Source organism: Malaclemys terrapin, chromosome 20 (genome assembly GCF_027887155.1).
Source record: "Malaclemys terrapin pileata isolate rMalTer1 chromosome 20, rMalTer1.hap1, whole genome shotgun sequence".
Classification (NCBI taxonomy): Eukaryota; Metazoa; Chordata; order Testudines; family Emydidae; genus Malaclemys; species Malaclemys terrapin.
The window spans coordinates 9,107,978-9,123,801 of record NC_071524.1 but is presented as its reverse complement, the minus strand read 5'-3'; the positions used below and the strand labels follow the sequence as shown (position 1 = coordinate 9,123,801).

General features: G+C 41.4%; 1 protein-coding gene across 1 annotated transcript in view; it reads right to left on the bottom strand.

Annotated features, from left to right (window-relative positions):
• Positions 1–13,281, bottom strand: part of LOC128826357 (uncharacterized) — a 55,179-nt gene extending 41,898 nt beyond the window's left edge. Inside the window, exons 1-8 of the mRNA XM_054009604.1 lie at positions 13,212–13,281; positions 11,186–11,206; positions 10,417–10,437; positions 5,705–5,725; positions 4,663–4,683; positions 3,788–3,808; positions 2,208–2,228; positions 525–545 (exon numbers count right to left, since the gene is read on the bottom strand). Of these exons, the coding sequence (XP_053865579.1) occupies positions 525–545; positions 2,208–2,228; positions 3,788–3,808; positions 4,663–4,683; positions 5,705–5,725; positions 10,417–10,437; positions 11,186–11,206; positions 13,212–13,281 (217 nt within the window). The remainder of the gene's footprint in view (positions 1–524; positions 546–2,207; positions 2,229–3,787; positions 3,809–4,662; positions 4,684–5,704; positions 5,726–10,416; positions 10,438–11,185; positions 11,207–13,211) is intronic.
• Between the last annotated feature and the right edge of the window lie 2,543 nt (positions 13,282–15,824).

Genomic DNA, 15,824 nt, shown 5'->3' with positions numbered 1-15,824 from the left:
TGCAGTAACTCCCGCTGTGGACAATCTTTTCCAGAAAAAGGGTATTTTCCAGTTTAGCTTAATCCACTTCCAAAATAGAGTAAGCTAAACTGGAAAAGACATTTTTTCTCCAGAAGAGGAGTGTTCAAAAGGGGGACCTGTTCCAGAATAATTATGCCAGTCAGTCTCCCCATGTAGACAAGCCCAAAGAGTAATAGTTTTCCTTGGCAGTAGATTGAAAACTCTTCACCCTGAGCAATACTCTGTTTCCTATATCTGAGTGGAAACTAGTCTGACCCCAGTACACCCAGCACATCAGTTTCACAGACTCCCTATGTCACGATCAGTCACATTCAGCCTCTTCTGTAGATATGCCTGTGGAGGGTGCCAAGAGGTCCCCAGTATGTTCCTGTCCCCATTTATACTGGGAACCATTAAACATTATAAACCTCCCACACTATTAAACTGAGTAAAATGTTATTGTTTTAGTGAAGGCACATAGTTTCCCTCCACATGTAACTGTCCCGATACCAATTCAAACTTACTCTTCTTATTGTCCTTTCCTTCTGAAAAAGAAAAAAAAAAGCCTCATGTTTAAGTACATTCACACACCACTTGTAATAAAACCTGGGAAAATACCATAACACATTGCATCTAGTAAAGAGTTCAGACATTCCCAAGTACATAATTAATATTAAGTTCCAAAAATCTTCTTGACCAGCCCAGCTGTGTGAACTGAGGTACTGTAAGATCTTAGGTCTTGGCTTGAATACAAAATGTCATTTGTCTCCTTGTAAATCTATTGAAATGAACTTGCATCCACACACAAAAGTGCTTCAATCCACTGTGTGGAGCACGAGGTAACATCACAAATTATCCTTCAATCTTCAGGGCTAAGTAGTTATTGTGACTGCATTGTTTCAGTGCTGGTGTGTATGGAGCTACATGCATATTTCAAAAAAACCTTCCACCACGCAATGGAGCGGCATTAGTAACTCAAAAACAATGAGGAGTACTTGTACACCTTAGAGACTAACAAATTTATTTGGGCAGAAGCTTTCATGGGCTAAAAACCCAGTTCATCAGCTGCATGGAGTAGAAAATACAGTAGGAAGATATATATACGCAGTACACCTCTACCCCGATATAACGCGACCCGATATAACACAAATTTGGATATAATGCGATAAAGCAGTGCTCCGGGAGGCGGGGGGGAGTGAGGGGCTGCGCACTCCGGTGGATCAAAGCAAGTTTGTTATAACGTGGTTTCACCTATAACGCAGTGAGATTTTTTGGCTCCCGAGGACAGCGTTATATCGAGGTAGAGGTGTACATGAAAAGATGGGAGTTGCCTTACCAAGTGGGAGGTCAGTTCCAACGAGACAATTCAATTAAAGTAACTCAGTTTCATAGCTGCTTCAGCTGGTGAACCTCCAACAGTTCACTGGTGTAGAGTCCCCTCTCACCCTCCCTGGCCATCCCCACAAGCCATCCCCATTCCCACAAATATTCCACTACTTCCACTAATGTCCCCTCACCCCACCCTCAAACTTGCAGTGTCACAGGAAAGAATTGGGAATATAAAACTCCTAAATAATGCATCCCCGGAACTGCCCTCCCATTCCTGGCACCTGCAGATCTTGGAGAACAAAGGGAGGAGAAAGGGCTAATTCATGTACTTGGCCCTCTCTGGAGATGCAAAGCAGGGGGAACGAAGGATGAAATCCTGCTATGTCATGTACTGGTTGTTCTCTATGGATGAATAGTTAGTGCACAGCAAACTTGGATGTAAATCTATAATGCAATAGCCGGCCATGTATTAAGTGTCTGTGTAGACCCCTCTGCCACACACTATCAGTTCCCTAGTGCACATTCAACTACTCCTGCTTCAAAGTAGAGTAGATCAAAGCACATTAGGGAATCGTTAGTGTATGCTATCAGGGTCCACAAGGACAGCTAATGCACTATTGATTCATAACCCATCTTGCCATGGACTAACTGTTCATCTAGATAAGTCCTAGGTTGCTGGGCACCTAGGTGGTGGGCACAGCTCTGATGGGGAAGTGAAACACACTGTCTTCTGTACTGTACATCCCATTCTTTTCTCTCAGGCCAAAAGCACCTCAGGGCTCGGACTGTCTCTCTCCACAGGACCAAGGAAACAAAACAAAGCCATAATGATAAAATCATCTGTGAGTGAAAACAGTGTGACATCAAAGCAGACTTACTGTCAACGATCCCGGATATTTCTGAAAAAAAAAAAAAAAATTTAGATTTGTACATATTTTTATGTTCACATTTATGCTACAGAATAAAATGACTGTCCTTGGGATATTTTGAGAAGGGGCAAAATAGATGGTGGATGCATATCCGAGTTTCATGTAATCCAACACATTCCTGAAGCATAAGTTAGATGCTTAATTTCAGAGACTGAAATTAGGCTCAGTTGAAAATTCTCTTGAAACTGTTTTTCAGTGGATGATCGGGATTACAACAAAATGTTTTGTTTTCTGTTATTTTGGTTTTTTTACAAAAATGTTCTGTTTGAAAATGTTGAATTTATCATAAAAAACAAACTTCCCAAACCAAAAATATTTGGTTTTAGGTGAAAATTGACATATTTTGGTGGAAAATTTGAGAGAGTTTTTGTTTGGTTACCTCAGGTTCCTGTTCTCTTATATAGGCCAGTGAGATCATAATGAACAGACTCCCCTCACCAAGAGGTTCATCAGAGGTTCTACAGAGGTGAACTTTTCTGTGGAATAATGCCATTTGGAGTCACCTCTACCTGAGACTCAAAAACCAGACTGGGTTTATCGAACATGATGTGGCAAACCCTACACAGTATTAGCTCACAGCCATTACTGAACTAATTTACACCAGTTGGTTAGGGTCCATACGGGGCCATGTGCCACTTGAAAATTGCCAGGGCAGAATTGAGCTCTGCCATTCCCTCAATGAGCATAAATGATGATTTAACACATTTTTAGGTTCAAACACATGCTATGAGATAAACCATGTACAGAAGGTTTTGAATGGGCCAAAATATTTCTGAGTGGAGATCCTACTTCACTTTAACTAAGGCATTTTTCTGAATCATCAATGATAAGCCAATTCAAGAGGTACAGAACCATACTGGCCCAACCAAATCTGCTGTGGCAAATGCTACAAAGTATGTCCTAAGTGCCATAACAAATGTCATAGTGGCCTCTCTGGTGACAGGATTCAAAGATGAGCCCTGGGAAGAACAGGCACATGGAGGTGGCATCCTTCTCTGTTGGGCCTTCAGTCCTTGTGAGAGCAATGCCTGAGAGATGCCCTTGCAAAAAGTCTATGTAACTGAGGGCATTGGGGCTTCACTAATACTGAGAACAAAAGAAGATGGCAGCCATCTTGTAACATGGAAGTTTTTTGTGGAGCTAAAGACCATTATGCGTCAGCAAACAGCGTGTGCTGATTAATAAAACTTCATTTAAAAAAAAGTTGAAAAAAAAAACATTAATCATAACTCCCCGCCTCCACCCAGCTCCAAATAAGACAAAACAAAATACACTGGAAAGGTAAAATAGTTTTTCCCTCTGTCACACACCAGTGCATGGGGAGAGGAGGAGGGGGTGAGACTCTGAAACTCGGAGAAATGGGCTTTGCTAACTAGCCGTCCTGTGAGCTAATCTAGGTTCCAGAAAGTATAATGGGAGTTCTAGTGAAAAAGGTAGAAGGAAAAAAATTCTTGCTGTTGAACTAGGATGAAAGTTCTGAAGAAAATATGGTAATATGTCATTCTTAAAATAGTATTCTGAGAACGTACCCTCTGTCACTTGGACTCCATCTGAAAGAAAAATCAAGATGGGAACTTTATTTATTATTTCTAAAGGGAGTTTGGGGTAGATTCTCTGCACTGTTCCTTTCTCTTTCCATGGCCCAGACAGTGCAAAGGGAGCAAACAGGGCACAGGGCATGTCAGGGGACAGAAGGAGACCTGATCCATCATGCAAAGTCACAATTATCTACAGCCAATCATTGTGAAATACACATGCATCATTCGGAACCACAGAAGGTTCAACTTATGGTGTTCCTGAGTATGGACTTCTGTGACATTGGGGGCTGGGGAGAATAAGGCTGTATCTGCCCTGTCTACCTGGAGTGAACCACTGGGGTTACGGGGCTGTTTGAGTGCAGTTTAGATGATAATTCTACCCTATCGTAACCAGTAAAAATCCTTTTCCCATTTGCTCTATTGTCACGCTGTGATAAATTCAGTTGATAAAGTAAAACTCCTCTGACATATTTACTAAAATATCCAGCATATGGGCTGCAGGGGGAGCAGAACCATTGTCCCTGTCCCCTGTGGGGCACTGTACTCACCAAGGGAGTAGGGACAAAGCAGTGCCTGTGTTCCCCTGAACACAAGGCTTGAAAGTCTACCACGTGAGAGGGAGGGGTCTTTACTCCCTGCCCATTCACACTGTGCACCTGCACCAAGGCCAGGCAGAATCTGCCCCTTCTCCAGAAGCCACACACCTTCCTAATTAACCACCTGTGAACTGATCTGGATGGAAAGAAAACCCAGCAGAAAACAAATGGCTGTGTGTTGAGTAGTGACGTCTGAAAGTAATTATATGTGATCACTCCCGGAGCGTTATTCTGTTTGGTGTCAGTGTTCAGAAAGCAATGGAAACTTACCTTCCACTTCTTGGACTTGGACTGAAAGAAAAATCACCAAATCATCTTTTTAGTTTTCTCACAGACATTGGTTTCAACAGAGATGCAATTCCCAGGGTGAAAAATTGCTGCCCATGCATCCCTCAGCCCCCATTGCCGAACCCTCTCATTCTACCCCACCCCTTAATTTATATTCTGATCCAGCTCCCCTCACTGGAAATGCTGCAGAACCTCCCAATATCAAATAGAAGTGTAAAACGCACCTCAGACCAACAGAAACACTGAGTGCACCCCGGTTTCCCTGCCACAGGGCCATTAAAATCCCACTATCAAATACAGAAAATGGCAACCAGTTTCAGACATGCTGCAGGGTTCCACTATTCCCAGGCTTGCAATGTTACCCAGCCAACTTGGGAGCAAAATCTGATCAGATTTTAACCAAATTCTGATAACACTAGCTGATAGCAGGAACAGAATCATATTCAGCAAATTGAGGGCTATTTCTTTCTTTCTTACCAGCAAAATTTTCATTTACTAATCATAGACAAAATAGCAGTATGCAATCTCTCTCCTATAATGTTAATAAACCCTTCAAATTAACTTCAACTTGTGAAACAATTCACTCATTAATCACTGCACTGTGTGTTTCACTTCTGAGTAACAGACTATGTTGGGAGGTAGCACAGGTGAGATGAGAACCTACATGGTTCATTGCTGTTGATCCTGTACCTTCAATTACATTGAAGCACAGGTGAATCTGAGGGTAAAGTTTGTCCCTCTTGGTGTAACTGCTCAAACAGAAAATAACACTTCCATTTTGTATGAATTTGCACAATAAAAAACAATATTTTCAATGTGTGCATATGTTTCCAGATTTGGTGGATTGTTTAACAGAACTCTGCAGAAATTAGTAGAAAATCCATCTACTAACCAATACTATATTTCCATTAACCAATGAGCGGGAAAGTCTTAAGTGTAAGGAGGATCAAAAACATTTGGGAGGGTTTCTTCTTGTTGTTGTATAATAATAGTTTTGCTTGTTGAAAAGTCAATGCAATCTTACCTTTCCCACCTCTTTTTGACCCTAGGCAAACAAACAAAATATAGAGTGTCATTGTGCAACAAAGTCAAGAGGAAATCCGTGTAACAACATTTATATAACATTTATTTCTTTTTTCAGTGTTAAAATGTCAGAATAATATTATTAAGTAGATAAACAAAAAAGAACCCTAAGAAACAAGACTGTTTGTTTGTTTGTTTGTTTGTTCGTTTGTTTTTTAGCAAAAATTGCTGTCCCTAGAGTGTAGAAAAGCACAAAATGTTATTTTATTCGTTATTATAGTCGATTGCAAGGTCTGCTTTAGTTAAGGTTTAGACTAGCTTTCTGTTATAGCTTGACTTTCCTAAACCCTACCCAGCTCCTTGCAGTGTTTTGAATTCTGATGTGCCATCTGGGGGACCTGGCTTGGTTAGAGATCCAAATTTGGGGTAATTTGACCAATAGGTTTCCATGATATAGCAACATGATACAGAAAAAATAGTTTTCCTAAAGTTCATAGGTTGTATCATCATATTTTTGTCCATTGACAGGGCTATGATTATTGTAGGACAGTTGCAATTGCTTGAGGATACAGGGAAATTGCTAGCTCTTTGGAGGAAAGCCAAAATAACACTGTTATCAGAAAAAAAGTTTAGTCCTCATGTAGGGCAAATACCAAATGCTCATGAGCTAAATGAATTGCACTGAGTACCTAGAAGTTAATAAGGTGATAAGTAAGTCAGCATGGACATGTCAAGAACAAAATCATGTCAATCCAACCTAATAGCATTCTTTGACAGGGTAGCAATTCTTGCGGATATGAAAGATGTGGTAGATGTGGTATGTAATTACTTTAGTAAGGATTTTGATACTGCCTCACATGACCTTCTCATGAACAAATTAGGAAAATACAAACTAGATGGACCTACTCTATGGTGGATGTGTAACTGGTTTGAAAACCTTCCCAGAGAGCCGTTATCAGTGGTTCACAGTCTAGCTGGAATGACATATCGAGTGGGGTCCCACAGGGATCAGTTCTGGGTCCAGTTCTGTTCAATATCTTCATCAATTATTTAGATAATGGCATAGAGGGTACACTTCTAAAGTTTGCCCATGGTACCAAGCTGGGAGGGGTTGCAAGTGCTTTGGAGGATAGGATGAAAATTCAAAATAATCTGGACAAACCAGAGAAATGGTCTGAAATAAACAGGATAACACTCAATAAGGGCAAATGCAAAGAACTCAATTTAGGAAGGAACAATCAGCTGCACACATACAACATGGGAAATGACAGTCTAAGAAGGACTACTGCTGAAAGAGATCTGTGGGGTGGTCATAGTGGATCACAAGCTAAATATGAGTCTACAGTGTAACACTGTTGCAAAAACCCTCAAACATCATTCTGGGCTGTATTAGCAGGAGTGTTGTAAACTAGACAGGAGAAGAAATTCTTCCACTCTACTCTGTGATGATTAGGCCTCAACTGGAGTATTGGATCCAGTTTTGGGTGCCCCACTACAGAAAGGATGTGGACAAATTGGAGTGAGTCCAGCAAAAGGCAACAAAAATGATTAGGGGGCTGGGACACATGGCTTACGAGGAGAGGCCGAGGAAATTGGGATTATTTAGTCTGCAGAAGAGAAGAGGGATGGGGATTTGATAGCAGCCTTCAATTACCTGAAGGTGGCTTCCAAAGAGGATGGGGCTAGGCTGTTCTCAATGGTGGCAGATGATGAACAAGGAGCAATGGTCTCAAGTTGCAGTGGGGGAGGTCTAGGTTGGAGATTAGGAAAAACTATTTCACTAGGAGGGTGGTGAAGCACTGGAATGGGTTACCTAAAGAGGTGGTGGAATCTCCATCCTTAGAGGTTTTTAAGGACTGGCTTGACAAATCCCTGGCTGGGATGATTTTGCTGGGGTTGGTTCTGCTTTGAGTAGGGGCATTGGACTACATGACCTCCTGAGGTCTCGTCCAACCCTAATCTTCTATGATTCTAGCTACTAAAAAACTATGTACAGAAAAAAAGATAGCTGGGCTAATAGAAATCTGATGAGGTTCAACAAGGACAAGTGCAGACTCCTGCATTTAGGATGGAAGAATCCAATGCACTGATCCTGGAAATACACCATATCACCTGATGTATGGATGGGAACCGAACTTGCCCAGAAATTTATGTTTTAGTGTATGTGAGGCTGGAGACAACAATGAGAATCATCAGTGTATTGCAAAATTGACAGCAATTGCGTACCTATTGTATTGCTACCTTAGCAGTTCAAAGGAACTCAAATCAGACCAAGCACCAACATTATGCTATATATCATTCCCCAAGCACTGCTGCCAGGGAACAGAGTTGTTTTATAAAATCTGGGTACAGTTTCTCAGGACTGGAGAAGACCACTAGAGGAGAGCCACTCTAGCTATCCCTTGACTATCAGTGAATCTAACACAACCTTTGAACAGGCTTTTAGGTGGGTGGACTATGCGATATTATGTGTGAGTTGTGGATTAACCAAATTCCTGATGTCTGTTTTGGGTTGCTCAATGACTTATATGTAAGTTTATACAAGGTTCTTTTGACTGTTTTTCACTTTCCCTGCCCCCAAAGACTGCTGAGTGCTTGTGAGTGTTTGTGTGTGGCGGAGGCGGGGGGAAGCCTATAAAGGTGACTAGGACAATTTTATTTTAATTTCGAAGAATCAGAAATTTCATTACAGCTGTTGGTGGGGGCTGGAGGCAGTTTTATTTAGCTTAGAAAGGGAAATCTAAAGAGATTGAGCTCAACCGTAGCTACTGCCGTTGATACTGGGCAGTAAAGTTGCACTTTATTTTGCAGACATAACTGGTCCCTTAATGCAACATTTAAACACTCTCGAAACTTGCAATCCTCTGTTAGTAGCCTTATTTCAGCCATATATTCAGGAATGGTTTCATTTTTGTTTGGATTCCATTTATTAAAGCAGAAACCAATGACTTTGGGAATAATCGATATAGTAGAATTTCCACAATCAGACCGGGCAAAATTTTGTAGTGAAAACATTTTTGTGTGAAATGTGCAGATTCAGCAACATTGAAACTTTTCAGGAATTCATGTTGGTTTTTCTAAATTGTTTGTCAGAAAAAAAATCTTTAAAAAAGTTCTGAAGAAATCAAAATGTTTCATTATGACACTTTCTAAAGGAAATATTTCAATTTTTCAGTTAAAAACATCTTTTTATTAAAAAAAGTCTTTTAATTTTTTTATCCAAAATAAATATAAAAATGGTCAAAATCTAAATGGACCATTTTGCTTTTTTTGAGATAGGACAGATCATTTCTTTTGGGGAGGATCTTTGGAATTGCCAATGTGCCAAAACTCCATTATTAATACAGCTCCACACAGCAGATGTTTTGTCTGTGGGTTTAATGTGAGCTCATAGGCTAGACAGGAGGTTATATATTTAAGACTCCATTAAATTCAGTAAAAACACCAACTTTCTCTCACCACCCATACCATTAACCATTCTGTTCCCTTCCAGTCTTTCAATACAGGAGACCAGTCTTCTACTGAATCTGCAAATAATTCCAGTTTTCCTGAATAGCCAGGCATTTTTAACACGTTTTTTCTTCCTCGCTGAGCAATTTTCATGCCCAGTGGCTACAGTTTCCCTTTACACCCACTTTCACTAGGCATATCAAATATGGCTTTTTCAAACCAAGAAGTTAAAAAATCACAAACAAACCCCCCATAATCATGGTACTGAAAACAAACGATTAAATCATGTTTTTTGGCCTGTCTTCTGAACTCTTCCTGTCACCACCATTGTGTGGATGACAGTAAGTGTTGCTGACTCTCATATATTTATAGCGAGTAAGGTGATTTTGTCCCCTGGTGCAGGAGCACCAGAAAACCCAGCTGAGATCAGATTTCACACATTGGTGTAAAGTGCTGCCTGACTGTGCAGAGTGTCCAGGTTCTCCCTAAAATCAAAACAACTAGTTCTGTGCTTCCTCCCTGCCCCACATCAATTCATTTTGTGCTTCCCAACCTCACAGCTCTCCCACCCTCTCATCAACTCTGCCCACTTGTCACACATAGTTTCTGCAATCCCCAGCTTCACTTATTCCCAACTCTCCTGACCCAGCTCTGCTCCTCCTCCAGCTGTGCATGGTCTATGTACCCCCAAGCACGAACCCCAGTTGGAGTTCTTGGTCACAAGGCACAGACTAAAGGGGTTTACAGAAGTTGTGCTGTTCCAGGCCTGCAGTCAGAATGACATACAGCCAACATAGTTTATATGATGCATAGGCGCTGACTCCCTGGGTGCCCCGGGGCTGGAGCACCCACAAAAAAAAAAATAGTGGGTGCTCAGCAGCCACCAACAGCTCCCCCAATCAGCTCCTTCCCCTTCCCCCAGCGCTGCCTGACTGCCAAGGATCAGCTCTTTAGTGGTGTTCAGGATGCGCTCAAGGGGACGGAGAGGAGCGAGGGCATGACAGTCTTGGGGGAGATAGCAGAATGGGCAGGGGAGAGGGTGGGAAGAGGCGGAGGTGGGGATAGGAGAATGGGTGTAGTGGGGGCAGGGCCTGGGGTGGAGCAGGGGTCGAGCACCCCCAGCAACTTACAAAGATGCCCCCTCTAATACAATATGCATTTAACATAGTTTAGGACACAGAGAGTACTAGAAATTAAAATACGGTATCACTTCCAGGGTGTTATTCTCTGTGAGTGGAACAAATAAAGTCAGCGGGGACTTACCTTTCCAGAATCTTAGTTTATCTGAGAAAGACAAAAGTGAACTTTTCAACACAGGGACTTATATTCATGTGCAAGCTGAGATAATAGCTTGTAGAAATAGAAGAAATATCCAGAGTGAGAAATCATTCAGCCTGAACCCCTCCCAGTCAAGTTCCCTCACCCCTTCCCAATGCTAATTGCCAATCCCTGTCCATAGACCCTGTCCTGAAATAGACCCAGTCACAATCCTCCACAGTGTCAGTGAGGTAGCCATGTTAGTCTGTATCCACAAAAACAACGAGGAGTCTGGTGGCACCTTAAAGGCTAACTTTTATGTGGGCATAAAAACCCACTTCTTCAGATGCATCTTCCACAGTAATGCAGCAACATTTGAGATCTCACTTTGTACATTTCCTTCTCATGTTGCTGCCAGATTGACATCTGTGGAGTTGGAATAATCATTCTTTGATCTTCAAAAAATATGCAGCATTGGCAGCAGCCATGTACCATAGACCATCTAATAACAGTATGGAAAAATCACATGGCACAGCTGCATCCCAAATAACAGTGCTTATTACATGTAAACAACCATGCAATGCCTAGCTCCATTCATACTGCTGCCATGAGTAATTTGTGGTTACTTCCAAAGTATAGAACATTATGAGAACCACTAGAGGGCTCACAGAGAATTTAAAGGGACAGTACCCTATTACCATACAGAGTAATATAGGCATATCAAACAAAAAACAAAAAACAAATTTAAATCATATTTTTTGGCCTGGGGACTTACCCTTTAGTCCTGGTCCTTTATCTAAGAAAGACAAAAGTGAAGTTTTCAACAGAGGAACTTATTTTAATGTATAAGTTGAGAAAATAGCTTAGTTTGCCAGGGTTAGAAATAATTCAGCCTGAATCACTACCAGTCAAGTCCCCTCATCCCTTTCCAATTCTGACTGTCTGTCCCTACCCATACCCCCCATCCTGAAATAGACAGAATCACAATTTTCCACAGGAAGGCAGCAACCTTTGAGATGCCACTTTGTACCTTTCCTTCTTGCAATGCTGCCAGTTTGACAGTGGGAGATTGTACAACATGGGCATCAGCCATGTACCTTAGATCTGCCCTGGGGAGACACCTGCTAGGTGTTGGAGAGGAGCACAGATTCCAGGACTCATTCAGCTCTTGATCTGAATTCTGAGGTGCCAAATGAGGTTGAGGTTGTCTCTCCCTCCCTTCATATATATATTTGGAGTCTTTGTGGCAGATGATGGAGCAGTCAGTAGAGAGGTCGAGATCCAGTAGGAATCTGAAGATCACAGCAGTTCAGGAAGCCCCTTAGGCTCATGCAGACAGTGGAATGCCTCACATCTGTAATGCCCCTAGTGGTCCTTTGAAAGGCCCCAGTGTCACAGATGCTGAGTCTCTGAATATCAGGGACAGCAACCCTGTGTCGGCCATTCTTGTTCTCCATCCAGCTCATCACAGTGGTGCTGAATGGCTATAGGGTGAGCCCGTGCCTTTGTGTGGCCTGTATCTCAGTGAGGAAAGATACAGTACAGCCACCATGGATGATTTCAAAGATGCCCTGTGCCATAGTCATGTGAAGACTTTTCTCTAGAGGTGCCTGTGGCACATTGTTAACAGCTCCCTTCTATGGCGTTCAGACAAAACCGTGCTTATAGGTTGTCCTCATCGTAGTTTAAGACTACTTAGAGAAAGAAGCAGCACTGGTTTGCCTGTCATGTTTTATCCTGGCTTGAAGATTTATGGGATTTATGTGGGAGATAGACGGCCAGATGCCTAGAGGAAGGCAGCAGGGCACATGCCCAGCGGCAGAAGTTTAGGCATCAAGGATACTTTTATCCCCAACATTTAGCACTGAGTGAGTGCATATAGGGTTTGGCTGCAGCTGAGTGTGGGGTTTGTGGATCTCAGTGATGCCAAAATCTGGGGGTTAGGTCCATTTGTGTATCTGGCCCTATATAAATTACTTAGGGTACATCTACACTACAGGGGGGAGTCGATTTAAGATACGCAAATTCAGCTATGTGAATAGCGTAGCTGAATTCGACGTATCGCAGCCGACTTACCCCATTGTGAGGACGGCGGCAAAATCGACTTCTGCGGCTTCCTGTCGGCGGCGCTTACTACCACCTCTGCTGGTGGAGTAAGAGCGCCGATTCGGGGATCGATTGTCGCGTCCCGATGGGACGCGATAAATCGATCCCCGAGAGGTCGATTTCTACCCGCCGATTCAGGCGGGTAGTATAGACCTAGCCTTAGAAGCAAATGTCCTATTGACTTTCAGTGACATTTGTGCTCCTAAATCATTTAGGCTCTTTTGAAAAGCCCACCTGTGACATTGAGATAGAAGGGGTAAAGCAACCAGCAGGCTAAAGTGGCCCCAGATCAACCTTTAAGAAAGTCATGTTAGATAAGCCAAAGTGTTTGAAATTTAAACCTGTATTGTAGAGAATTAGAAGTAAATGCTAATTATATTGGCCTGTGTGTACCTATATCTTGTTAGATGTTAATAATGTGATTTTATTAGCTTGTAGATGGCAAACTTCTATTCCTGTGCATTACTGTATTCTAATGTTTCAGATATCAAAAGGAAATATAGGAAGAAGATGAAACATGAGGTGTAATAATATCATTGTCTTTATTTCTCTTTGAAGTTTATAGTAAACCACCGACGAACATTTGGATGGTTAATGGCCTTATGCTAAACAATGCAACTAATTACCTGTGTACACTCAGGAAATAGGACTTGATTGTTCAAAGCAACAATGTACATTACTAGTCCTTGTGTTACCTGCTGTCAAGAGGTTATCGCAGCCTGCCAGAGACCTATAAAAGAACTTTGGGACCTGATCTTTTTTCATCTTACGTCCACTTGAACCTTATCAGGGGAGGTTTCAAGTAAGAAGACTGAGGTCTCCAGGTGTCCTCTTGATTTCCCTACTATTTCTCATGGAAGAATTTATACAGTTTCTGCTCATGCGCTGCCTATTGGATTATAATTTATGGAATTGATTCTGAAAGAACTTTTTGCAGCTCAGCACCTCACCATCTCTACTATAAAACTGACCTAAGAACTTTATTCATATCTGTAGGTATAACGATCTGCTAACCATAAACACTCTCCTTTCTTTTTAATAAATCTTAGATTAGTTAATAAGAATTGGCTGCAAGTGTGTGATTTGGCTAAAGTCTGAAATATTCATTGACTTGTTGGGTAATGTGGATAACATTGGGACTGGAATAATTTTATATATGGTGAACAGGATTTTATGTAATCCTCACCATATTGGACTTGGATGTGTGGGTGTCCCAGGGCTGAATTTCTTAAGGGAAATGTATTTTGTGGCTTCTTGGTAACTAGTAAGGTGTTGTAGAAGCTGTTTTGTTGCTGGTTGATGAATCTAATTATTAGAATAAACCACCAGTTTTGGGGATCACCTATCCCATCCTTTGCAGTTTGTCCTGATTGAGTGATCTCAGTGAGGCGCCTCTGGGCACTATGGTCACACCACCCTATATAATCCATGTTTTACACACAATAGAGAAACAAAGCCTCTTAGTTAACCTTGTATCATGGAATCTATTCCATCATCCAAATGGCCAGTGGTTGTGAGGTTTAATTAAACTCTATTACATATAGCAAATATTTCTGAAGGGAAGTCAGAGAAGCCGGTAATGTATAGTACAGAACTAGATCATAGAGCACTCATCACACCAATTCAACTTCAGAAATCAATGCATAGAACAGTACTCACTTTTCCCCATCGTTGGCTTTTCTGAAAGAGAAAAACAACATATGCATATTATTTAATTTCAAATGAGTTAAAAACAAGACACTTATTCAGCATCTAAATTGTATGCTATATGAAATGATCATAACAAAAGTTACAGTACAGTAATATTCTGACAGCCCCAGCACCCGATGAATCAGTTTAAGGATCTCATGTTCTCAGACATTCTTCTTTTCCTATGTAAGTCTGAATTCCACAGGTGGAATTCCAAGAGTTTAGTGGATGTATAGTCCTGGGAATTTTTCAATCAGTATAGCAGCTGCAATTTATTTGAATTCCTGAGGGTTTATTGGCTCTCTGAATGCATCTTCTGCTCTGCATTAGTTTGTCTTTCAGTACAAAAAAAAAAGATAGATACATTCAGACTGGAAATAAGGTGTACATTTTTAATGGTGAGAGTAATTACCGCTTGGTAATAATGACATTAATATACTTAAATTTAACATCCCTGTGGTGGGGAAAACACCAAAGTGGCCCAGCACTGTAGCTTTTAATTTCAGAGAGGGGGACTAAACAAAATGAGGAAGTTAGTTAAACAGAAATTAAAAGGTACAGCACCAAAAGTGAAATCCCTGCAAGTTGTACTGAAACTTTTTAAAGACACCATAATAGAAGCTCAACTTAAATGTATACACCAAATTACAAAAAAGAGGAAGAGAAACAAAAAAGTGCTACCGTGGCTAAACAACAAAGTAAAAGAAGCAGTGAGAGGCAAAAAGGCATCCTTTAAAATTGCAAGTTCAAATCTAGTGAGGAAAATAGAAAGGAGTATAAACTCTGGCAAATGAAGTATAAAGATATAATTAGGAAGACTAAAAAAAGAATTTGAAGAACAGCTAGCCAAAGACTCAAAGTAATAGCCAAAAAAATGTCAAGTACATTAGAAGCTGGAAGCCTGCTAAACAACCAGTGGGGCCATTTGACGATCAAGATGCTAAAAGAGCACTCAAGGATGATAAGGCTATTGTGGTGAAACTAAATGAATTATTTGCATCGGTCTTCACAGCTGAACATGTGAGAGAGAGTCCCAAACCTGAGCCATTTTTTCATAGAATATCAGGGTTGGAAGGGACCTCAGGAGGTCATCTAGTCCAACCCCCTGCTCAAAGCAGGACCAATTCCCAACTAAATCATCCCAGCCAGGGCTTTCTCAAGCCTGACCTTAAAAACCTCTAAGGAAGGAGATTCCACCACCTCCCTAGGTAACCCATTCCAGTGCTTAACCACCCTCCTAGTGAAAAAGTTTTTCCTAATATCCAACCTAAATCTCCTCGACTGCAACTTGAGACTCCTTGTCCTGTCATCTGCTACCACTGAGAACAGTCTAGATCCATCCTCTTTGGAACCCCCTTTCATGTAGTTGAAAGCAGCTATCAAATCCCGCCTCATTCATCTTTTCTGCAGACTAAATAATCCCAGTTCCCTCAGTCTCTCTTCATAAGTCATGTGCTCCAGCTCCCTAATCATTTGTGTTGCCCTCTGCTGGATTCTTTCCAATTTTTCCACATCCTTGTAGTGCGGGGCACAAAATTGGACACAGTACTCCAGATGAGGCCTCACCAATGTCGAATAGAGGGGAATGATCACGTCCCTCGATCTGCTGGCAATGCCTC